This window comes from Crocodylus siamensis, chromosome 7 (assembly GCF_052110815.1).
Source record: "Crocodylus siamensis isolate JL-2025a chromosome 7, ASM5211081v1, whole genome shotgun sequence".
In the NCBI taxonomy this organism is placed as follows: Eukaryota; Metazoa; Chordata; order Crocodylia; family Crocodylidae; genus Crocodylus; species Crocodylus siamensis.
The window spans coordinates 5,154,140-5,179,698 of NC_143401.1; the positions used below are offsets into that span (position 1 = coordinate 5,154,140).

At 53.2% G+C, this 25,559-nt stretch overlaps 1 protein-coding gene across 2 annotated transcripts in view; it reads left to right on the forward strand.

Annotated features, from left to right (window-relative positions):
• The first annotated feature begins 987 nt into the window (after positions 1-987).
• The window catches only part of FNDC5 (fibronectin type III domain containing 5), a 40,147-nt gene continuing 15,575 nt past the window's right edge, over positions 988-25,559 (forward strand). Inside the window, exons 1-3 of one of the 2 annotated variants that reach the window (XM_090057290.1) lie at positions 988-1,097; positions 23,979-24,094; positions 25,284-25,482. In XM_090057290.1, coding sequence (XP_089913416.1) covers positions 1,010-1,097; positions 23,979-24,094; positions 25,284-25,482 — 403 coding nt within the window. In that variant the 5' untranslated portion in view covers positions 988-1,009. Of the gene's footprint in view, positions 1,098-9,578; positions 9,924-23,978; positions 24,095-25,283; positions 25,483-25,559 lie in introns of those variants that run through there. The other variant, XM_090057289.1, reaches the window with a different exon arrangement.

Below are 25,559 nucleotides of genomic sequence, written 5' to 3' on the forward strand. Positions count from 1 at the left end.
TTCCAAGAGCCCAAGCTGGGCTTGGTCCCCCAGCTGCAGCTCTTTACCTGGTGGGCTTGATCCCTCTCAGTGATGCCAGGGGCACCTTGCTGATGACTTCAGTGGGACTGGGGTGGAGCTTGCTGTGCCCAGCCAGTACTGCTGAGGCCCCTGCCTGCTGCAGTATTTGCCACCTGGCTGCAGTGCAGGGGCACAAGCACAGCTGGGAGCAGGCTTTGTCCCTTGGGGGTTGCTACTCATCCACCCGCCTGCAGCGAGTGTGGACAGGAACCCAAGTCTGCTGGTCTCAACCCAGTCCCCCCCTGTCACCACTCCCAGCTGTCAGCTAAGCCTTGGCCTCATTAATGCCTCCTTGCCTCTGCCCACGCTGTTCCCTGGGCTTCACCCCTCCAACCTGCTGGCAGCTACACTCCTGTCAGGGAAGACTCAATTCCTCAGCTCCAATGATACGTTATTTCCCGGGCCTTTGCCTCCCTCGGCCATGGGGGCACAGCTCCTAGGTCCCGCACAGAGATGGAGGAATTAGTCAGGGACACCCTGCCTACAGGACCATTTCGCTACCTCAGCCTGGCCTCCTTTATTCTCACCCTGAGCCTGGCTGCTGTGAAGCCCGTCAGCCTACAAGCAGCCCTCCTGCAGGGCTGTGTGGCGTCGCCTGTACCGACCCTGCTGCTGCAGTGACCCTCCGAGTCTCCCCCTCCTAAAGCTAATCCCTGTCTGATCCTATGAGACAGCCTGGGGCTGAAGGAGCCAGGGAAGGCCGGGACAGCTGAGTGGCCCACCAGGCACTGCCCCAGCCAGGAGGCCCCTGGCAGGTGCAGGGGAGGGGCAGCCGCCGTGCAGGGTGCCACTTTCCATTGGAAGCAACGGCAGCTGGGGCGTGTGGGGAGGGGGGCACCCAGCAGGATGGAGTCACCACAGGCCGTGGCCCTGGGAGAGAGGAAATCCAGCTTATGGTACAAATCAGCTGCCCCACCCTCAATACAGGGACCTGCCCCGGGGTCAAGAAATGGAGACAGAGGCAGACCGCCTTGCTTCTCTGCTGCGTAGGCAGCCATGCCATACCGTCGGTGCGTCACAGCCCAGGCAGCAGGGAGGTGAGTCTGGGTGGGGAGCACCGGGGCTTCCTTTCTGTCTGGTCTCAGCCCTTTGCTTGCCCCCAGCTCTGCACAGCCAGCAAAAGAGATGGCTGGAGGAGCCTGGAGGAGCTATGGGGACCTCTGCCTCTAATCTGGTTCATCTCCCAGGTGCTGCTATGTGGGGGAGAAACGCTGGCCTCCGTTTAAGTCTGGGTTAAATGTAGCATAACTGCTGTGGCCATTAATAACAGGTGGCCAGCCCCTGCCTAGGGACATCATAAGTGCTCTAGCTTTTTCCTTTCCCTCTTCTCAAGGTGGGGCAGACCCTCCTGGCAGCTCTTTTTCCAGCAGTTTTGGAGGGATGGAGGTGCCCATGGCAGCTGATATGCTGGGGCACAGCTCACTCATGCTCCACTAGTTGCAAGGCCTCACGGTCAGTCAGCCTGGGCTTTCCCAGGCCTGTAGTGGGGGGTGGGGGTGGCTACATGTAGGCAGTGACGTGTGGGGAGAGCTGTCCTCTGCCTGTCGGGGCTCTGTGGAGGTTCATTCCATTCCACGGCCACGTTGGAGCCGGTGCCTGGTAAGTGTCGCTCGCTAGCCATGGGCACGTGGATACAGGCAATGCACGCACACGCACACAGGGTGCCCGCGAGGGGTGTGTGCATGTAAGATATGTGGGTATAGGCCAGGTATGCCCAAAGGGGCACTGATGCATGTGTGTGCAGCATGGATGGGGTCTGCATGTGTGTGCACAAATGCATGCTGCAGCGGGGAGAACGGGGCTTGGTTTGTATGGAATGCTAGTATGCGTGCTGATGTATATGGGCAAAGCATACATGTAGCTGTGTGGTGGCAGAGTGCTCAGAGTGGGTGTGCATGGGCAGGGGGCATATACACAACGAGTGCATATAGGCAGGGCACGTGTGCACTAGCAGTGCACTTGTGCACAGTGAGTATCTACTGGGAGAACAAGTGTGCACAATGAATATGTATTCGCAGGGTGCATGTGCAGGGTGGGTGTGCACTGACGGCACGTGTACAGGCAGTGCTGGCTGTGGACACATTTGCAGTGAACAGAGGGCTACTGGGGGCCCTTTCTCTTGCCATGCTCTTGGCCTGGCATGTCTTGCAGAGTCTTAAGCATTAAGCGAGACTAGAGGGGAAAAGGCTGGAGCATTTAATTCTCTTGGTGTCAGACGCCTGCTAATTACTTCTGCTTCTCCCTCCCATTACCATAAAACGGCTGCCAGGAGCAGTGTGAGAGCTGCCAGTTGTGCATATCGGTCCTATTCACCCCACTTCACTGAGGAGGCAGCCTTCAGGTCTCGATTAATTCTGTCTCGTTGCACTGTGAGTCGGAGCGATCAGTCTCGTGGCCACAGGCTGCTTCCTCGCCGACTGGGGTGGCGGAGCCTGCTCGCTGTCTTTGGAGCATCTTCTCTTTCAGAGAGCTCCCAGGAATGAGTGGTCACCAATTCCCATCCACCCATCCAGGCTTCTGCTCTGCTCCAAAGGCTCAGACAGAAAGGGAGTGCACATGTGTGTGGAGCTGCCTTGGGAAGTGTGTCTGGGTCGGTGTCCTCTTTTTGTGCCTGGGCCAGCCAACATCACAGATAAGACCTGTTGCTGAACCTGCCTCCCTTTGGCCTACGTGGTGCCAGGTTGGGAGGGGTTCTTATTTGCTTTCTGCTGCAGAATTTAAACTTTGTGAAAAGGAGGAGCTAGCCGTGCTGGGCAGAGGTGAGGAGTGAGGCATAAATTCCTCCATGTAGTCTGCAAATACCCCTAAGTCCCATCCTGCAGCACCCACCTAGGCTTGCACCTGCAGCTTTCGAAATGCCCTCCTTTGGTTCTTGGTCCGAGCAGGCACCTATCACCCCTCACTTGGTTTTGTGCCTCAGATAAACCTGCAGAAGGATTTAGAAAGAGGCTGTGGCACCCATTGGTCTAATAGAGATTCGGACATAGATCCTTGGACAGGCTGCTACTAACTGCGGCTCCTCTCTGCGCTACATTCATCTCCTTAATGTTCTGGGTGGGAGGCAGCCTGAGCCAAACGGGGAAAGGCCGTAATTGTCTTCCAGCTGGAACAGAGTCCTTTCCACCGTCAAAATGAAATGGTCTCAGCTGGTGCCGAAGTGGCTCCAAGCAGGTGCAGGGCAGCCCCGGCCCTGGCAAGGGAAAGAGGTGCAGAAAGTGACTCTGGGCTCAGGTTCTGCCACTGCCCACGTAGCAGAAAGAGCCATAAGGAAGGGCCGGGCCTGGTTCCCAGGGGTGCTGAGCACTGTCAGCACCTCTTAACATCAGGCCCAGCGATGACTCCCTTAGGGTTAAGTCTCCAGCCCCTGACGCCTTCCCTGGGGCGGAGGAGAAGCAGTCTAGTGCTTCACGCACAGGACAGGAATTCCAGAGCTCTGTCATGCTGACTGCCTCTTTGCTCTTGGGTGTAGGCTGTGTCTTTGCTCTTGGGCACGCTTTCCCTCTTTCTGTACCTGTCAGTGAAAGGGCAATACTGTAATATTAACCCAGTGGAGGTCTTGCAAAGCCTTGTAAGACCTGAGGATGGGGGCTGATGTGGAAGAATTAGGTTTTGGTCTCCCTTCCACTCATGCCTGTACTTGCGCTTGGCTCCTAAGGACACTGGCCCAGAGCTGTCTGGGGCAGGAGAAACCCACCACGCTCAGAGCCAGTCTTTTGGGAAAGGAACATTTTCCCCAAGCCCAGGTGAAGAAGTACACAGAAGAAAGACCGAGTCCCCTGCTTGCTCCAGTGTTGGGGCAATCCCCGCAGAGCTCCCCCTGCCCACTGCTAAGCGTTCAGCTCCCGTCCAGGGATAAGGGATGGAGGAGTGGGGAGGCAGGGGGCAGAGGAGGCAGTGACTGAAGCAAATTCATCCCTGACTTTATGCACCCATCTCTGTGCTGGGGTTATGCCGGGGATGAATTTGAGCCTCTCGCTCAGAGGCTGGGACCCGTCAGCCCAGCAGGAAAGAAGTGCTTGGATGAGGCCTTTCAGCAGCCAGAGAACAGCTTTGGAGGAGGAGCATCCGCTAGCCAAGGGAGGCAGAACAGCGACTCCAGCTCTGGCGGGGGCCCCAGCCCCAGCAGATGGGTGGGCGGGTGGGAGGAGGAATTCGGGGTGGGTACGAGCCTTCTGGTGACCCGTCTCTCTGAAGGATGTGACAGCCGAGCTCCACCAGCCGCCCTGGCAGCTGTCCTGACTGTCAGGCCTACCTGTCAGCTGCTCCAGCAAACTGCTGGGGCCACTCTGCAAGCTCCCAGCTGAGCCTCTCTGAAACACTGTATTGCCATGGACTGGAAGCCTTCCCACTCTTTAAGGGGCAGAGGAGTCCCCGCAAACATCCCCTGCACCCTCTGCCTCTGGGAGGCCCACCATGGGAGCCTTGACGTGAAAGGTCCCATGTGGAGGCCCTCTGGGTTGACCTTATGCAGCCGGGCTCCAGGCAAGAGGGCCATAGGTGACCACCCAGGAGCAAATATAGTCACTCCCCTCCCTGCAGAGGTTGGCTTATGCTCTGAGGCCACTCAACTCTGGGCTGCTCGGGTGATACGGCTGGAATCTGGTCCGCTGAGCAACTGTTCGCCCAAATGACCTACAAGACCTACCTCCCCCTCCACCCCCTGCCATGCCCTCACTGCTAAGGAATCCCATCAGTGCGGCACGTGCTTTCTTCAGACCCATTCTGTGGGCCTTACCCTCACTGATGACTTCTCAGGGCCCCAGTTCAAGAAGTGTCCTGAGTATGTCTCTGCCTGCTGCAGATCACCTATCAGTCCAGGACGAAATCATGCTCAAACACCTGTCTGGATTGGGTCCTCAGGACCTGCTCCAGCTTCTTAAGGTCATATCCTTACAACTCTGCAGGGGTTTGCAGGGTTCTGACTGACCCTGTGGCTGCTGTTAGCATCCATCCACACGAAATAATCTGGATTAGGAAGCAGAGAAAGAAACAGTTGAAGTTAAGGCCCTTCCCCGGATGATGTCATTGAAAGTTGTTATTGTTCCTCTTCCTCACAAATCACCATACCCCCTCCAAATGCCAGCAGAGGGTTGGCTTGCTGTCTCATGAGCACTCCAACTTGGACCAGGTCCTCAACCATTCTCGGCCCTACGCAATTCTGAGTTTTCCATGCCTCAACATACTAGACTGAGACCCGCTTGTCCATTGCCACTGCAGCAGGGCACCTTCCCAGGGTGGGTGTGAAGCCCCCTGAATCCCTCCAGCCCTCTCTCTCTTTGGGTGGTCACCCCTCTCTCTCCTGTCATAGCTTGATTTACATTGTTATTTACATAAAGGAGGTTGCCCCAGGGCTTCCCAACTTGATTTCACTCACATGACCACGGGATGTCTGCAGTCATCATCATACAGGCTAATTGTGTGGCTCCGATCCACCCCTCCGCTACACCCCATGCCACAGGTGCTATCACTCCTTGATGTGCACCCCATCTCACTCAGCCCCTCTGGGCTCTGGGCCCTCCCTGATCTCACACATTCAGCCCCCCTCTGGGATCCAGACCCCTCACTGGGTCCCCAGGAATCTCCTTCACTGCTTAGTTGCTTTCCAAACCTCCAGACTGCTGCTGGCTGTACTCTCTGTGTTGGCATTTAGGAGCTGCAGCCCTCCTGCTGAGACAATATTCCCTGAACAGCCTCCAGGATCTTACTTCTGGCTCCTCCCAGGGCTTGAGTTATATATCTCAAGGCCAGCCCTTTCTCAAACCAAGTGAGGCTCTTGTTAGCCCCACCTTGCCACCTCCGGCTGCTTCCCAGGCTACTTCTCCCCTTCAGGTGGCAGGTGCCCTATGCACCCTACCACAGCTACATCAACACCAGGCTTCCAGCTGGCTTAGCTGTCACACAGCTCCTTTGTCTGACAATCACATGAAACCAAATGAAACATTTGCAATTAATACTGAATTTGTAATTGTGCCTGAAGAAAGGCAGTGCGTGGGCTGCCGAGCTGAACCTGTCAGAAGCGCTGGAAATACATTGTGTTGCCTGACCAAAATCGGTTTTAAGTTTTAATTGTCGGTGCTAATTGAGAAGGTTTGGGCTGGGCTTTTAGTTGTTGCCATGACACATTGACATGGGAGGTAGCTAATGGCGTGCTTTTGCAAGTCCTTCTGTGACAAAGCAGGGAGCTGGGTGGAGAACATGGAGTCAGCAAGGAGCACAACAGGTCTGGGCACTCTTTTCCTCTTGCCCTCATGAGAGAGGAACAAGAAGATGCAAGATGATGAGGCTTACAGAAGTCTTTGTAGAATAATATTGAAGTGAGCACATGTGTGGGGTGTGTATATGTGAATGCATGTCCTTGTGCATGCATGTGTACCTGTGCATGTTCTGTTGCCCCCTCTTGGATGGACTGCAAACTGCTCAGGTGTGTGTCACAGGCCTTGTATTGCTGACAGGCAGTGGAGATTCTCCTTTAGCTTTTGAGGAAGGTGTCTGGCTCTTGAAGGGGGTGCAGAATGACAGCACGGACCTTCTTGTGTGGCTGTGGATTTCCTGGAATGCATGTTGCAAGGTACCCTCCATGACCTGCCAACCCTGGCGCCCAGGGCTGGGGCCAAGATGGGGGCAGGTAGAATATAAGGAGCAGGGAATTATGGGGGAAGATTTGCAATGAGCCATCCATCCACTCAGAGGTTGCTGCTGAAGGGAACCGAGGCCCCGCAGCTTCTGCTGATGTGAGTAAGGGACAAAACTCCTTCCAAGATCATTACCGCTCCAAGAGCAGCACAGCACCCCAGCCCGCCCCGGTGTACTGTACACTCCCTCCCCCCACTCCCATTGCCTCACACCTTCTGTCTGGAGCGCAGACACGTTAATCTGCTGCCAGCCCAGGAGATGAAAGAGCTGTGAGCCATTTAATTGTAGAGCAATCAGCTCTGGTGTGGCTGCAAGGAGACAGACACCTCTGCCCGGCTGTGAATCAGATGGGAGAAGTGTAGAGGGAGCTAGGTTTCTTTTGCTGAGATGAAAGATCCTTCTGGGTTAGGCTCATTCACAAACAGTTCATGTGTAGAGAGACTTGGTTCATGAAAAACCCAGATCTCCCAGGGAGGAGGGGCTGTGAAGGCTGTTTGCTGTGGAGATGCAGTGCTAGGCAAGATTCACTCAGCACGTGTGAGCTAACACATGCTCAGGGCTTGGACTGGACCTCTGGAGTGATTGCTTCAAACTGAGAAAAGATGGTTTTGTGACTAAGACATGGGTCTAGGACTCAGGGAGCTCGGGTTCACTCCCTGGCCCTGCCAGAGACATCCTGAGTCTCCGGGCCTCCGTTCTGCAGCCCTGAAGAAAAAGTAATAATGCTTCCTAGAGGCAGGGCCTTTGGAACAGGACTGTCTCTGACTAAATGCATGGATGCTACCCTGGACAATGGGGTACTGATCAGCTGGGGCTTTCCAAATAATGAATACTGATGCGACATGGCAATGGGCAACACCCTATCTTCTGCCTTTCGCATCTTCCATGGCTCTGCCGTTCCTGGTACGTCTCACTTTCACTTTGAAAGGATGCACCAGAAAGAAAGCAGCAAAAACATGAGCATGTCTTGATTTCTTAGGGCCCAGTTCTTCCCCCTGTTACTCCTGTGAGAATTCACTGAAATCACTAGTCAGGCTGATGTAGCTAAGACAAGCAGCTAGCCCAGCAAGTGACCTGGTAACCCCTAGTGGCTACACTGACAACTAGCCAGGAGCTGGAGGGTTGTGTTTAGCTTGCCAAGGTATTGCCTTGAGCAATGCTCTCCAGCCAAACACAAGAACCGCCGATGGCCACTGCCCACCCGGCTGGGCAGCAGAGCCTGCACGGTCCAGCATGCAGTGCTCAAGGCAGAGCACTGCATGGTGGGACCTGTAGTCTCTGCAAGCTGCAACTCGGCAGTAAGATGGAGGCCGACTAGGGAGGCACTTTATGTAACTCTGCAGGCTGCTCCATTTGCTGACACTTGCCCACCTGGACCTGAGGACACAGCTATGCCGTGGTGGCCTGAAGCCTGCAGGGGAGCGTGCCTATGAAAGCCTCTCTCTGTGCCCGCCCTTCCCAGGATGCCCGCTGCTCCTGGCACCACATCTCTTTGTCAGGCTCGGCGGATGAGGCTGACAGAACCTGCAGGATTCATTTTTGTCAGCCTCCGAAGGCTGCTATGGGGCTGGCCATGCCTGCCAAGAGCTGGTCCTCCTCTTCACTGACATACTGCTGACAGCCCATATCCAAGGCTGGAAAATTGCCTCTGCTCCCTTCAACTAGTTGCCATAACTCAGAAGGCTGCCAGCTTAATTAACCTAAATGCGCATCTAATTCTACAGGCTCATCTAATACTCATTACCTGGAATTTAGAGCCCAGCCACTTGCACTGGCTAAGTTAATCCTTGATAATAAGATGTCGAGGCCACCAAGCATCAGTAGTTGCTAGGGCATTTTGCATCCAACTCCTGACAGCACGGGGAGGAGGGAGAAAATCCCACTGCAGCAGCCGAGCCGGTGACCACAATGAGCCAGACTGGTGCATGGAGTTGGTGGAGTTTCACCTGGGATTGGTTTGGCGCTATGTGTGAGGCATGCAGTGTTATCACTAACAGATGTGGGTTTGTAGTACCCGAATGGAGAGCCAGGCCCCTCGCACGAGGCGCTGACCAAAGAGAGGCCTGATATTCTGGATAGATCAAACCGATGACCAGGAGGGGCAGAGAGCGGGCGCAGAGACAGGGATTTCACCCACCAGGCCCGTGTGTAGACCTCGTCTTAATTCAGACCAGTGCCCAGTCAAGGCACCCACGCTGCCCAAGGCCAGGCCTGCCGTTAAGATCAGCATGGAGATGCCTGCGTGAGGGTGCGTCATGAGGCTGGTGTTGGCAGACGTTTGCCGTACACCAGATCCATTAATTGTGCGCCTCACCAGCAGCGGAAAGCATCCTCAAGGTGACAAGCCGCACCTCAGGCGGGATCTCAGCCCTGGGCCAGCTGAGCCCCTGTGCCGACTGGCCGGCGGGGAAGGGTCCCCTCTGTGTGCAGTCATAGCTCGCTGCCCTCTTAGAGCCACGTCCTCCGGCGTCTACTGGGGGAAGTTTAAACTCGCTAAGCAGAGTTTGCCGGAGCTTTGTCCCTGGCGGGCCCGGGGGGTTTGCCGGGGCCTGTGGCGGCACGGACAGAAGAGCTGCCATAAAGTTTTCAGGAACCGCAGAGCAGCCCTTTCCGCTCGTGCCGCAAAGCCCGTCCTGGGCTCGGCTCGGAGGATGGGCACGGCGGCGGGGGGCCGCTGCCCTCACCGCGACTCCAGGTTGCGGGGGGCGGGCACTGGCAGTTACCCCACCGCTGCCCCCAGCCCAAGCCAGGGCCCCCAAACCGCGCTCTGCCTCCGAGGCGCAGTGGTTTAGGAGCCTCGCGCCCGCTGGCGGGGGCAGCGGCAGGGCGAGGCTCCCCGAGCCGGGCAGCGGGCGGGGGCCGCGGGTGGGAGGAGGCTGCGGCCGCGCATGGAGCCGGCGGCGGCGGCGGCGGCGGCGGCCGGGCAGCACGTCCCCGCTCTGCAGCAGCGGCCGGAGCCGGAGCCGCGCTCGAGCCCATGGCTCCCGCCTCCGCGCCGCCGAGCCCCCGCGCCCGGCCAGCGCCGCCCCCCGCCCGCCGCCGCCGCCGAGCCGCCGCCGCGCCCGGCAGCTGTCCGCGGCGCTGAGCCGGGGTGCCGCAGGGGCCGCCGCCGCGCTTCCCATGTGCGCGCAGTATGCGCCTGCCCTGGAGGATGGATCACTGCCTCATCTACATCAACGCCTCGCTGCTCTTCTGCTTCAGCTACGCCAGCCTCTTCCTGGTGGAAGCAGGTAAGCGGCGGCCCCGGGCCGGGCCTCGCCGGGCGCCGGCAGAGGCGCGAGCGCCGGAGCGGAACTTCGCGGCGCCGGGCCGGCGGGGCCGGGGCCGGGGCCGGGGCCGGGGACGCGGAGGGAAGCCGCGCCGCGCCGCGCCGTGTCCGGAGTCGCCCCCTCCCCGGCGTGCGCCCTGGTGTGGGGGCAAGGGGGAGGCTGCGCGATCTGCTTGCAGGGGGAATAGTTTCCCGTCATCGCTGGCTGGGACTTTGTTTTTGGGCAGTTCGAGGCAGGGGCTGGCTTTTCAGAAGTGACTAGCGGTTTTGGAGGCTGGCTTGTGACACCTTCCAGGGACCCGGGCTTGCTGGCTGGGAATCAGACCTCCTTCAGGTGTCTCGAGTCGGGTGCCCAAGGCATCCATCCGTCTGGGGGAAAGGCGGCTCGGAGAAGGCCGGTGTGGCGCGAAAGCGGCCGCCGTGAGGGACAGCGTAGTGCCGGACGTTCTCCGGGCACTCGCTGGCAAGGGCCTTGAAAAGGCAGACTCTCATCTCCCCTGATAAAGGGGCCTTCTCCTGTTCGCAGTCTAGATATTAACAGACAAAGTGAAGCCAGCTGCACCCTGCTCAGGTCGCGGCAGTTGAACTACAGCGGTTCCCCCCACTCCTCTTCCCTCTGTACACACCAACTTGCACATGGAGCCTGTGGGCTTCAGAGAGCAGACACCTATGTCAGAAGAGCATGTTGCCTACTTGCTGGGCTCATGGCCACAGTATAACTGGGTCCCTTTTTTCTGAGATGTTTCTAGTGGCCAGTTCCTTTGGGACATTGAGGGAGAAGCTTTCTGAAAGACAGAGGTCACCGTATACTTAGCTCTAATTTTAAAACGTATGTCCTCAGATACAGCCCCCTCTTCACACGGCTACCACGCTTTTTACCCAAGAGCCCAGCCTAGGGCTGTAAGTGCTCTGCAGGTTCTGACATGGGCTGCCCATAAAGCACACGGTTACGTTTAGAAAAGATCATTACAAGCCCAGACAGAATCAAAGGACGCATGAAAGTCCACCTCGCTCATTCATTAGAGCACAGGTAAGATGGCTTTGAGATGTTGTTGAAACAGCTGCCTTGATTTGCAAATGCTGACTGCAAGAATATCTTGCATTTCAGAGTACTGTACCCAGTCAGTGGTGACGTCCAGGTCTGGGAAGTGGACCTTCCTATAACGGATCCAGCCCGGTTAGGGGATAATCCTTGTTCTATTTGCACAGGGGCAGAAGTGATCCCAAAAATGTGCTTTTGGCTTTGACAGAATTGTCCCTGGTTGGTGTTCAAGTCCCAAAAGACACAGAAATCCTGGCCTAGCCACTTCCTAAACTGAAGCCTGGAAGATGGGGCGATTCATTCAAATATTCCTAAATGAATGACACGATGGGTAATGGACACAGCACAATAAAGGCATTTGCAATTGTAATACCCTGCCTGATTTCTCACAAACTAGGACAAGCTCTCCTTTATCCATATCCTTGAGTCACCTCAGAATCAGCTCACTGGGAGGAAATAAGGGGTTTGATTCTGGCTCTAATTGGCTTTTGTGTCTTTGTTTTAACAGTGTGTTTTAGTCATTGTTTGTATCCTGCAAAGTGTCTGGGAGACGTTGGTGGGATGGGTAGATACATAAACATAGCAGCACTGTCTAATGGTTAGAGAGAACTGGCAGGCAGGATTCCTAGGTCCTGTCCCCAGCTCTGCTAGTGTCTCATTGTGTGACCTTGGGGAAGTCACTACCCCTCTGTGCCATCCTTTTATTTAGCTGACTCCTGTCACCATTGTGTCTGAGTGCTCTGCAAACACAGATGAGCTCCTTCTCACAACTGCCGTGTTAGGAAGGAAGTGTCATTACCCCCATTTTCCAGAAAGGAAACAGAAGAGTGCGGGGATGGCATGAGTTAGGCAAGGTCGCACAGGGAGTCGGCGGCAGTGCACAGAATCAAAGCCACGTGTCCCGACCCCCAGTCCAATGCCTTCACCATAAGACGGTTCTTCCTTGTAGCTTCTGCATCTCGATGAAATGAGGGTAATGGCACGTCCCTGCCGTGCAGGAGGCTTACAAGGATAAACTCATTAACGCAGCAAAGTGCTTTGAGATCCCCGCATTGAAGGTGCTGGAGAAGGGTCAGGCTTGTGTGAGCTTACTAGTGGATTTGGCACGTGCTCGGTCAAGGGAGCCCTTGGGTTCCAACACTCGTCAGAAAGCACAACCCTGCTGAAAGCACGGGTGCTCCCCAGCAAAGAGGAAGAAGCACCTGTCTGCCTGATCCAAAGGAGATCTTTTGGGGTTGAGGCAATTATCAAAATCTCAGCTCCTGTATGGGCCAGATCCTGTGGAGATAGGATTGTGGCAATGCCCCAGCAGGCCCCGGTGGTGCACTTAGACACAGAAACACCTGCCCCTTGTGCCGAGTTCAGGCAGGGCATTTTCAAAGTAGGCTTGAGGCTGCACTGACTATTTAAACCCTTCTTCCTTAGCAAAAGAGGCCTACTGCAAATGCTGCCTGCTCGTTCAGTGTGAGTCTGGGGCTGGGCCCCTACCACGCATATAGTTGTGTGTGTTTTCTGTTTGGTTGCAGTAAGAGGAGCAATGCAGAGATGGCTGGGAAAGGAGGACAGTGTGGAAGGGAAAGGTGGTTGTGTAATAGCTTCTAACCTGTAATGCTGTTGGATGGCTCTTGGGTTCACACTGGCAATCACATTAGCAGAGCCCTCCAACTAATTTCTATAGAAGCCTGCTCCGGGGGATCGCGGAGAAAACACTGAAGCCATTTGGTGGGTCTAAAATATGATTTAGCTGTATAATAGCGCTCGGCCTGGAGCCTGCATGGCCTGCTTTGCCTGGACTGTGAGTCCCCGAGCTGCTGTCGGCCCTCTCCCCGTCAGTCAGAAGTGGTGAAAGAGGGAAGTGAGCTGTGCAGAACACAGAGTCGCAGGGCTGCCATTATGGGCGGCTGGAGCAGCAGGGGGATGTATGCAAAGATAATGAAAGGCCTCGAAATAGGCCAAAGCCACTGCAAGCTCTGGGTGCAAATAGTTCTCCTGCAATCTGCTCCGCATAGCACATCCTGTCAGATTCATTCCCGGGAAGCAGAGGGGAAACTTCCCCGGGGGCATCAGGCAGCCGGAAACAGAAATCCCACAGAAATCAAGGGTGACATCTCCACTGACCTCGCGGAGCTGCTTTGAGCTCCAGGTCCCCTAAATTCAAGGAGCTGGGCACTTCTACTTTTTACATGAACTCGCTGCTGCTGCCACATCCACTGGCAAAAACAGGCCCCAAACATCTGGTGAGCTCCTGCTCCAAGGCAGCTCAATGCTGCCAGCTTTTCCAGGCTATCCTTAGTGCTCTTTAGCTATTCCTCATATTAGGCTTTTCCTATTCTCGTGGTACCAGGCTCTGTGCTCAGCTATCCCTGTGCAGTCCAAGGGCAAAGGGGGGAAAAGAGATGAAACCAAAGGCACTGGTTATTATATGAGGTGCCAAGGACCATCAGTTGCACTGATGCCCATGAGGACTCTGGGGACTCAACGTGTGGCAGGATCGGGCTCCTAATCAGAGACAGAAGTGAGAAGCCAAAGGAGGAATGCACTAGAAAACAACAGCCAGCCTGACACATCAGATTACATATGGCAAACAACCCACCAGAGCCTGTTCCCACCTCACTATGGCCTTAGAGCTTCCCAGTCAGCTGAGAGGCTCCATAAGGGCTTTACTGATTCCTGCATTTGGCAGAAATGATATTTAATTGAAGTGTGGAGGTTTCTAACCTGTGTCAGCCTCTCAGGAGGGAACTCACCATATAAAACCGACAAGGTTGCAGTAGCCTGTTCCAAATGCCACCTCCTTCAGAGAACGGTCATGGGGGAAAAATGGAGACTCATTTCACAGAGGAAGAAGCTCGCACACAGGTTAATCCTCCTCTCTTCCATGCACATGCATGCACAAGACAGAGAATTCACCACTGCCACATATTGTCTTCAGGGGAGCTGTGTGCCCACCTGTACTGATGCTAAATTTAATCTGCTCTTTTAGTACTGTTAAACAAAAACCTCCTCATCCATAAAGTGCCCAGAGTCCCAAATAAAGTCTGACACGAGTACAGTTAAGTTAAAAGCCTACATTCACCGGGAACTCAACTCCAATGTGCACAGTGAAGCCCAGAGTGTAGTCTGGTTGGGACTACATCGAAAAGACCCTGAGAGTGTATCAAACACTGATGCCCAACAGCTGCAGAATAATCATTTACTGCTCTGTACAGCTACATTTCTAAATGGGATGCACACAGCGCACAGATCAAACACAGCCCTAGTAAGATCAATACCGAGCTGGGTCCAGCAGAATCTAGTGAGGTTTCATAGTTTCATAGTTGTTAGGGGCCGGAAGGGACCTTACAGATCATTGGGTCCAGCCCCCCTGCACTTGGGAAGGAAAAACTGCTGGGATCAGATGGTGCTGTCTAGTAGACTGGTCATGGGAACAAGAGCCAGGAACTCGCTGAGTTCTCCCCATGACTCTGACAGTCACCCACTGTGACCCTGGGCTGGTCATTTATCTGTGTCCTATTTTCCCCGTTTGTCAAGCCACGACCATAAATCGGACCTGTCTCAGGGAAGTGATGAAGGTTCATTGGCTAATGTCTGTCCCATGTCAGGAAGTGTTGTTGATAAGAAGCACTGAATTGTGACAGTATAAAAATAGGATGAAAAATCCCAAGGGCCTGGAAGAATGGGAGCCCCGGCTCTATTACTGGGAAAAGCCTGGAGACTAGAGGCTGAAAATACCTACTGGGACCAGTCCAAACCTTTGGGGCTCGGGGTTGGAATATTCCCTGCAGTGCATCTTCTAGCATTGTGTCCGGCTCGGGTTTAAATTGCAGTGGATTAGGTTGGTTCACTTAGAGTAATATGTAATTAGCATTATTTAGTATTTGTATTTCAGGAGCAGCTTCAAACCAGATTCATGCAAGAGGCCCCCTGTGTGCCACATCAGCGTTTCTTGTCTACCCCAAGACACTACTGACATAAAAGTCTCTTTACTGGGCATGACAGGTGAACTGAGAAAATATTCCACAAAGAGATACCATGAATCCTTAGGCTGGGACTTTCAGAGAGCCTGATAGATGGTCCTTTCCCAGTAAATTGAGTGAGAACTGTCTATCCTAATCCTCTAGGTATCTTTGAACATCTCAGCTTTGTAGGACACAGGGTCTCCATCCACCTCTGCCTTTGGTGCTGCTGTTCAATCGTATCACAGAGCATCTGCTGTGCTCTCAGAGCGATTTCTGTCTTAAGTGCTAAGAACTGTGTTCTTCCATCACCTCTGCAAAGAAAACCAATTAGCTCCTCTGAGTAAAAGTAGCACAAAGGAGCAGATTGTTACTAGTGCTGCCCAAGTGCCAAACCAGAGTGATTTTCTTCACTGTTTCACATAATACTCTGCCCGTCTCCATTTCAATGCATTTTACAAACTCAATGGTTCACCACAGCCCACCCTGAAGAGGAATGTTGCATTATCCCCATTTCATGGATGGGAAAAACTGAGGCACTGAGCATTTTCAGAGGCACCCCACATTTAGGCCTCGACTTCCCAAAGGACTTGGCATATAGTAAGCACTGACCTCTGTGGGAAAACACAGCTGTGACGGTCACAATGGTGACTGCCGAGCACCTTGAAACATCCAACCTTTATTTAGATGGCTAGAGAAAAACTGAGCTTTTCTGAATAGCTGGACCCAGGTGTGACTCTGACCCTGTGCGACGCATGGTGCTTAAATGGGCTGGGGTAGGAATAGCACCCAGAGCCTTTCATTCTGTAACTTGAACTGTGGGCTACAAGGCAACCCTCTCTCAAACACCATCTTCTGCAGGTGATACAGTTCCTGGAGGCTGAGGTATTCTCTGCAGTGACAGCTGGCTAGAGGATTTGCACAGGAAAGATAAAGGGGTCTCTGGAGAGGGAATAAGAGCAGATAGATTTTTTTTCCCCTTCCTGGGTTAGGCAGCAGATGATTCTGGTCACATAAACCACCCCATGTGCTTTGGACTTGCTGAATTCCAGGCTGTGAACAAATTAACTTCTTTTGCCAAATAATTTGTTAGCATTTCCCCCCCGGGAGCTTAGGGTTTGAATCATCTAATTGGAACAAAACCTGCAGTTTGATATGAAAATGGTTAACGGGGCTGGTACAGGATCTCCGAGCCAACAATCTGTATCCACATCAAACAGAGGGGAATCAAAGGGGAGCTGCTACAGCTCGGAGACAAGTGAGTCCAGAGCTGGCGTCCAGCTGGGAAAACGTGTGGGGAAACTATCCCCGTGTTAGGCATTAAGAAGTGAGGTGTAAAGCTAATTAGAGACACATTGCTCCTTTCTCACCATGTAAATATAGGAGGGCAGAGGAGTCCCTTGGTCTATCAGGAAGGACCAGCAGTTTTATCACTATCAGCTTGTTCTGTCTCTTGGGTGATAAACTAATTGTCCCTTGGTCTCTAGAAGAGCATCTCTCTCAGAGCATCTCTCTCATAGTACACAGATAAGGGGCGGCCTGCAAAGTGGGACATAAAAAGGGCCGTGACGGTGATCTGGCCCTGGGTGTACAGTCTTAAAACCCAACCCAAGCCCTATCTCTGCCTCTCTCTAGGATTTAGCCATCTTGAGGCCTATTAAACCAATGCTGGAGAAGGATGATCCTGGGTGCTATGCTCATGATGACCTGGCAGTCGGTATTCCCATGTACTCCAAAGGGAGACTTGTGGGATTAAAGTCTGAGGGGCAGAGTCTCTCCTGTGGCTGAATGCTATTCAGTTGACGAGAGTGGGGCAAGGGTGACAGGGAAGCGGCTAGGTTGCACACCCATGCAGGTGTGACCTAGTACAGATGAGGGGTTGCTTCAGGGGGATCCCACGCTGGCCTGTTAGGAAGAGAACCCAGTTCCTTTGCAGTGTCTGTGTATCACAGAGAGTCTCAGTCCTCAGTGGGACTCCGGCTTTCTGCCTTTGCGTGTACCCTCCTCGCACCATGCCAAGTTGGTGAGTAGGAGCCATGGGGTTTGCCCCATTACTAGAGCATTTTTATGACAGGGAGGCAGCCTAACTGACTCCTTGGGAGCACTGTAGAACCACCAGTGGGGTTTGGTTTTGACACCATCAGCTCATAGCAAACAGCACCCATTTCCCCCGCGTGACTCAGAGCCTGAATGGCAGTGGTGGGTCCGTACTTCTTCCCACTCCCCTTCAGGCCTGGGTCATTAAATCACTCTGGAAGGCTGAAAGCTGCTTCAGCCCTTGCAAAATATGTTCTAAGTCAACAAGCAATTAGACCTGTGGAAGAAAATCCTGCTGGCAGCGCAGAGAAAGGGATCTGAGAGGGAGCCAAACAAGTCCTTTCACATATACTTCTCTTTTTCAGACAGAAAGGACCCCTGCAGCCCAAGAAAGCGGAGGGGGTGGGCTCCAAGAGAATGTTGTTCAGGAGCTTAACAACAGGTCTTTGCCCTGCAGGTCATGTTCTTATGCCTCTTGCTTCCTCTGGAAAGGTCACAGCAGAGGGAACAAAAAGGCACTGTGATTTAATCCTGACATTTACTGCTTCTCCAGGGAAAGGCCATGTAGCTGGCTGGTACCGCCCGGGCCCAAGGAAAGTGGCAGTGGGACAGATCAGTCCACTCCCGAGCCCCAGTAGTGACCTAGGCACCCCCTTCCTGGAGGCTCTGGAGAACTTGCCCCTCGCAGCAGAAACGAAGCAGCTTGCAGAATCGGCTGAGGGATATGAGAATACCCATGGTCCCAGTACAGCCATGTCAGCGTAGGGAGCAACTTCCCTGTTCTCCAGCTCCTTTCAAGTGCTGCTTCTGAAGGAGTTGAACATAAAGCGAATAGATTGCATGGGCAGTTTCTGCCCTTGGTACCTCTGACCTAGAGACCAACCCAGAAAGGGGCTCAAACACCAGCTCCACTTCCTGAAGAGAGTATGCAGCCTGTGGAGCTGGCCTCAAAGGAGGTAACATTACTGCAGAGCCTTGCTTCTGTGTACTTTAATGACTCTCTCCTGCCACTTACAAAGCAAAGGGGAATGAGACTGACTTTCACTCCCAGCTACACGGGAAAGGCTGGTCGGGGAGAGCTGCAAACTCAGAATCGCTTCCAAAGAAAGAGCCAGAGCAACAGTGAGCGTGTCCTGAGACAGGCCAGAATCCCCTGAGCTCCTGGCATGGACTCCCATTGTGACCAATGGCACCTCATTATCCTGCCTCAATTTCTCCAGCTATGCAATGGGCATACAAATGCCCACTGAAGTTCCAAGGGAACATAACGGAGTAGTTAGTTTATATCTACTTGACTCTCTTGGAGCCCACTCCCTTCTGCAGTTGGATGCCAGAAGGTCCTCCAAATACTTTAACCCTGATCCTAGGTGAAAGAGTCAGGTTCTCTTAGAGAGGCTGATACTGTGTAGATTCTTTTACACACTCATACATATATGAATGCCCCTTTGCACTCTTACACACACACAAATGTCTCCTCTGCACACTCACACATACACAAACATCCCTTTTGCATGCTCATGCACACAGGAACGCCCCTTGTGCACACTCACACAAGCGCCCCCTTTGCACTTATGCACACAGGAGCACCCCTTGCTGCAGGCACTTGCTGCAGGCTTGTGAATTTCCACAATCAGGTGTCCTGATTCTGAAAGCTCCTCTCACAGAAAGCACACATGATTCCCTGGGCCTTTACCTAGACAGTGACTTTCATTTCTTTCTTTCTCAGCCAACATTGTAAAAAAAAAAAAACCATCCACATCTAATCTTTGGTCTGAGACTAAAAGATACCTGGGTGTCTTCCTCCAAGGAAGCCAGTGACAAGTGGCAGGAGATTTGGGGTGGGATTTGGAAAATGACTTAGGAGAACAAGCTTCATTGATTTTCAGTGAGACTCTGGCTCTAAAGACACTTGGGAGCTGTTGCAAATCCCACTCTAAGACCCCAGCAGCAGGGGCTTGAGGAAATTGCATAGGCATAAGGAAGAGGCGATCCTACAGGAAGCAGCTGACAGAGTGAGATGGAATGGAAACTGGTAAGGGCTCAGGGATAAATGAATTGGACACTGAGAGGAGAAAGCTTTCAGGGAACTGGCCTAGGGGGATGACTGAAGTTGATGAAAGGCATCTCTCCTCTCAAGGCAGAGGAGAGAATAAAGAATATCTCTGAAACCTGCTGTAGTGGCCAAGCTGGAAAACAGATAGATCTGTCTGGATCCCGGTCTTAGAGCACTGCGTGGGTCAGGTACCTTTTTAAGCAGCCACCCAGTGGACCAGGAGAAATCAGTCTAATGGAGCACTACTGCTCTCTTTTTGTTTAAGATGTTCTTAAGGCAAGACATTAGCTAACAAGGATGATCTCTTATATCAGCTTCACTGTATCACTTATACGTGGGGGATTAGGAATATTTACAGTATTAGGGAACTACAGGTTCTAAGAACAGATTAGATACTGCACACTATATATGGCATTAAATATACACACGATATTAGCTATGGAAAGGCTGTTGGATATAGATCAAATCTACTAGACAGAAGCTATTAGGAGTGGACGGTACTGTATTACGGTACTGGCTCTAGCACCACTAGTGAATAGCTTAATAGGTTGGCTGTTAGGCACAGATAATACTAAGGGGTATATATGAGCAGGCATTACCTAAAAGGTAAGGTTGAGGCAGCAGTGGCTCTGGCTATGGATCAGGCAGGTATCAGACAAAGTACTCTACGTATTATTTGTGCTTTCAGTCTCCCTCACTAAGAGAGATACTGGGTGATCATGGGCTGACAAACCTGCCAGCAAGTGTTATAATATGACCCCCCATGAGACTATCAACACAACAGGAAAACGGTAGGTTTCCTGCCCCACAGACCTCCTGCCCTTGATGGCAGGAACTGCTGTTTGGAAGACGAAAAGCCAGGGACTGATCAGTCCAAAGCTGGAAAGCATTTTCTCTCTTAAAAAAAAAAAAGAAAGGCCATTAATAATCAGCAGAGCATTTAATGAGAGGCTAGAAGGAGTTCTCAGCATTAAGAGGGGATTAATGGTAATCTTCACTGCTTCTGCCTCCTTGCTGCATGGAAAAGGCTATGACCTGCTGCTGCTGAAAAGGCCCAGGGCCTGGAGGAGTGAGGTCTGGCTGGTACACGCAGCATCCAGACCTTGCTGGGCTGGGGTCCACCCTGTGAAAGCTCCCTGTTGGAAGGAAACAAGAGAGAAATCATGGCTTCTGTCAAAGCAGCAGCTCCCTGGTCATCACTGGTGTGACTTCCACCTCACTGAACAAAAGGGACTGTGAGTACCACGGGCAGAGAGAAAGGAATGATTTTTCCTGTGCATGCACGTATCAAACCCAAATGCCACCAGAGACGGTGCTCTGATGGGGTCACAGCCCTTGGGCTGGAATGAAGTTAAACTGCTGATTCACACGCCCGGGAGCACACGGGTTGATTATTGACCGAAAGCCTGAGGCACCACGGCTGGGGCATGGGGAAGAAGTGTGTGCGAACAGGGCCAGGTGCCGACTGCACAGAACGTCCCCCAGATCCCCGCCTGCGCGTTGGAACGAGCTCCCTTTGGATGTACACCACCCCTTCTGTGCTCCCTTTTGGGAACAGTTTGAGCTTTACTGGCACCAGCGTGTACCGCAAGCCAGATTCTGGAGCTGCACACTCAAGTGTTAAAGGGACCTTGCAGCTAGATTTGGGTGTCTGTGCGTTCATGGTGGAAATGCTCACCGACTTCTCAGCCCACTGAGGAACAGAAACCAGAGGCATAGGCCAGGGTGATCCTTGAAGTCGGGTGGGGGTCCTTTGTTTCCCCAAATGTCCACCTATAACCAACTGACCTGCCCATGGGACTCATAGCTGGTATGGTGTGCATCAGTCAGCCTCTTTTAACGTAAAGGACAAATTTAGTCTGCGACAGAAACTGGATCCAGTCTATCCAGCCACAATCTACTGGAACTGCAAAGAACTGGGATGGACCCTCGAGAGTTAAAAGTTCATGGGATAAATCTGGATGATGAACAGATTGGAGGAAACCACAATCTGTTCACGGATCTTCCAGGAGCTGACAAAGAGGCCGCATTTACTGAACACATATATAGCTGCAAATTGTTCGCTCAGTTCTGTGAATGGGAAACTCGTGGCCCTTGCTTTCTATTTCTGTCAAAGGCTGGGTGGGGCTGATTCTCCGTGGGGCTGATTCTCCTCTCCCACCCATGCTATGCTGGTCCAACACTACTGATTTGGAATGACTCCTGATTTACAGAGGTGTGAGGAGAGAGCAGGCTTAGACCCATTGTGTTGGATTGGTGAGCATCTTCCCTTCATTCTGACTCTCCCTCTCTGGGTCTCTCCTGTGCAGACAGGCTTAGTGAAGTATCCTCGACCCTCTTCCTCACCTGATTTCTCTCCTATGAGACTCCTGCTCTATTGGTTCCAGTCTCTGTGAATCAGACTGGTCTGCAACCTAAGCACGCTTCCCTACCACCACTCAGCCCCAGTCTTGTCTCACCTGCTCGGGTTGAAGGTGTTTGTGCTGCTTCTCTGTACCTGCTGTCTCTTCCCGACTCCCCCTCACTTTATGGCAATAGCAAATGGAGGCATTTTTGCCAAGAAGCTTTCCTCAAGATCACGAATGCCCCTGCTAAACTACAGAGATGCAGATGCCAGCCTAGGTGCCACCTGCGTATACCTCTCTCTCCATCTCTGGATGTGCCTGTACTGACACACACTGCTTTCTCTTACTAAAACAATAATTCACCTTACTCAATAGTCTTCCCTATCCCAGGCTCCATAAATCAGTCTGTGCTGCAGCAACTTCCCTCGACAACCTCCAGGAGAGCGCAGCAGGCCGGGCTTTAATAGTACAGATGTACTTCAGGAAGCGCTGCATGCCCGGCTTGATGCAAGGCTGTTGGGCTGCAGCTGGAGACTGCCGGGCCTCCCATCTCTCAGCTCTGCCATGCCCTCCATATGTTCTCGCAAATTCAGGAGGCATGACTCACAGACGTCCTTGTATGAATCTCTGCTGACTGCCCCTTACTAAAATTAGACCCTACTCTGTCTTGCCTGTAGGCTTTTCAAGTGGGTTTGGTAATGACAGAAGGTACAGATGGGCAGATCAAAGTCCTCCGTTTGTACCCCAGCAAGTAGAGCAAGTGTAGTGCTCCAACAACTGAGGCCGGAGTAGGACCGGTGCTGGGCAGCAGAAGGGAGTTTTGACCCCTTGGTCTATCTTTTCTTGACCTCTCTGCTGGGACAGCCAGGGAGGGACTTAGTGACAATGTTGATGGGGGTGTTTGGCATCCTTTAGGAAGGGGAGTGAGACCTCTGACTCATTTTACATATGCCGCCAAAAAGATGGTGGAGACTGACTGGATCAGGTGAAAGGCTCTTCCTTTATAAAGGCTTTGAGTGTTCAATCATTAGCCAATGCCCTGAGTTACATCACTGCTCCAGTCTTCTGCAATTGCAGCCATCTGGGCCAGGGACTCTTCTGTTGCCTTTCATTCCTCCCTAAAGGACTGTGGGCTGAGTTCATCTGGGCCTGAAAGTCTTGTCCAGCCCTCATGCCTCACAGCCTCATCCTCTCTCATACTTTTAAAGCATGATCACATATGCTGGCACTGGCCACTCTGATGGCTTGAAACAGTGTTGTTGGGATGGGGGCACGGGGGCACTACACAGCAAGGTTTCAAAAACACACTGGCCACGTGCTAGAAAGCTGCCAGTCCTGTTTTCTCCTTGAGGACGTTCGCTGGGAGTGAAGTCGCTTGCAGATTTTCCCATTTGAACCTGGCTGTTTCCTGCTTCGCTCAAGGGGCTGGAGCTGGCTACAAGGCGGTGATGCAGAAGGCTGAGGCTTGCTGTAGCACCAGGGTCTCTGAAGAGGCAGGAGGCTGTAGGCAGGATTGTTAATCTTGGTGTATTTCCACCCTTGGAAGTGGGGGATGCCTATTTCAGCTGCTTCACTGCCTTATATTTTGGTCCCTGGAGTGGAATCCATATGAAAAGTGGATGCCTAGGCCCCTATATGATTCAGGAAGGTAGGAGCCTCAAAACAGGACTGGGAATTCACTGCCTGCAGCTAATGAATGAGAAGCAGTGGAGGTTTTCTGAGCTCTTGTGTCTCCTTGCACCTGAGAGTCCTCACCCAAGGGCTCCCATTCACTTGGGGTCTACAGCCCCTCTGGTACTTCCATACAGCCCCTTGTCCCCCGTGCAGTGGTGCTCTGATGCCCTCACAGCACACTGTAAGTGGGGAGGGATATTCAAGAAATCCTTTGCTTTGAACTTCTCAGAGCAACCAGCTTCTCCCCAGTCAGCCCAGCAGCCTCACAGCCACGTGCAATTAAAATAAAGGGGCTAATACATAATTAACAGATCATAAATAATTACTAAATCACTGTTTCTTCTTGGCCTGGTGGCACGGTCAGGCAGAGAGTTCGTGTTAGCCACAAGGCAGGAATAAAAATAAGATCAACATGAAGTAAACATGCCCCTGCTTACGGCACCTGCAGTTTTAAAGAGGGCGCCAGCATTTCCGAAGCTCCGCGGAAAGTTCTCATCCTGGGAGGTGTGGGGTATGCCCCGCGCCTCGCTGCAGCGGGAGACAGGGAGCCATGTGTGAGAAAGAGAGGATGGGATGGTGCGCTGGGGCTGAGAGGTTTCACATACAGTCTCAAAGGGTTAAAAATGTCACACGGGCAGGTTTAATGCCAATCCTAATCATCTAGGTGGGGAGGAGAAGCTAGAGACCTTCCCAGGGCTTGGGTGGAGCTCCACAGGTCTGCAGCCACACATATGAAAGCCATATACAGACTCCTCCTTTCTGAGGGTCACTGGCTGAATGGGGTTAAATCCTACAGCAGGAGATTGTATCTGCCTCTGCAAGGCAAATGCCCTCTGCCTCTCACTAGCCCCTTCCCCACCTGTAGCAATGCCTTTTTCCTGATAAAGCTTATGCTTTCTTGCCCTTGCAGATAGCCCCTCTGCTCCAGTCAATGTTACAGTCAAGCATCTGAAGGCCAACTCAGCTGTTGTGACCTGGGATGTTCTGGAGGATGAAGTCGTCATTGGATTTGCAATCTCCCAGCAGGTATCCTCATCATTGCTGCCCCGTTTCACCTCTGCCGGGCCCCCCTCTTCTCTACCCCACCACTTCCCTGGGCTTAGGGGCTGGCAGAGACGAGGGCAACCTCTGAATTTAAGCCCACCACCTTGCCTGCAGCTCTTGCAAGGCCCTTAAGAAGCTGGCGCAGAATCACCCTCTTTTCTTGCCTTATCTCATCTCATCCCCCCTGGGAATGCATCTTGGACAGGGTGGCTGCAGGGAGCAAGATAAGGTAATACCACCAGATGCCTGTGCGAGGTGGTTTAGTGGATCCCGCACCGCCAGCACCCTTCTAACTAGGATGTCCAGCAGGAAACCAGGGGAGCCGAACTCCCCATCCCTGTAGGAAAGGGGCTGGGCACATCACCAGGAAGGAGTCTCAGAAGTGAGCGCTGGCTGGGCTCATGTAGCTCATGCTACAGTGGTGTCGTTAATAGGCAGGAGGCTTCAGCTTCCAGGGACCGATCCAGCACTTGGCACTTACATTAAGTGCACGTACAAGTAAAGCTAAGTCTTCCTCAGGGAGGAAGCTCCCTCCCCGCGCGAGGCGCAACAGGACAGTTCCTCCCCTTCTCCAACCTTGGGCCTCATCCCGCTGGCTCACCACCACTCAGCTATGTGTTGTGGCAAGAAAACCAGCTTGAGGCATGAAAGGGAAAAACTGTGGGGCCTGGAGGTGCTGGGAGCTTTGCTGCTGCCTTCAGTGAGGGCAGGAGCAGGCTATTACCCTGCAGCACCATCGCGGTTCCCAGGCGCCTCTTCCCCAAGCAGCGACTGTGCCCTGCCAGCCCTAGCAGACCTCAGCAATGGCTATGCCCAGCGTGTACGAGTGCCTCTAGGGATGGAGCAGTGAGGACCTGCATGCAAACCCCGTCTCTAAAAACCAGGCTGAGGGACCTGTTGTCTCACTCTTTTGGGATTAAATTTGCCTGGTTAAGACTCCTGTCAGGACTAAGTTAGAGGTGGTGCCTTGGCCTCGCGTTGGGCTTGGTGCCGGGCTGAAATATCCCCTTCAGGTCACTCTCAGTTTTGCCCTGTCTCTCACTCTGGGGCCCTGCTTCCCTCGGTCGCTCCCAAGGAGAATGGAAAGGGTGCAGGCAGCATGGGATCTGCCATGCCCCAGAGACAGAGCCCTCCCCCTGATCTCATGGGCTTTCCTGCCTCGGGCTTGCAGAAGAAGGACGTGCGCATGATGCGCTTCATCCAGGAGCTGAACACCACCACACGCTCCTGTGCCCTCTGGGACCTGGAGGAAGACACCGAGTACATCGTGCACGTCCAGTCCATCAGCATCCAAGGCCAGAGCCCGGCTAGCGAGCCCGTGCTCTTCAAGACTCCCAGAGAAGCTGAGAAGCTGGCCTCAAAAAATAAAGGCAAGTATAACCGAGGCCTTCTGTGGCCCCCTTGGCTGCCCAGGTGGGGTGAGGGGGAGCTATGGAGAGGGGGGACT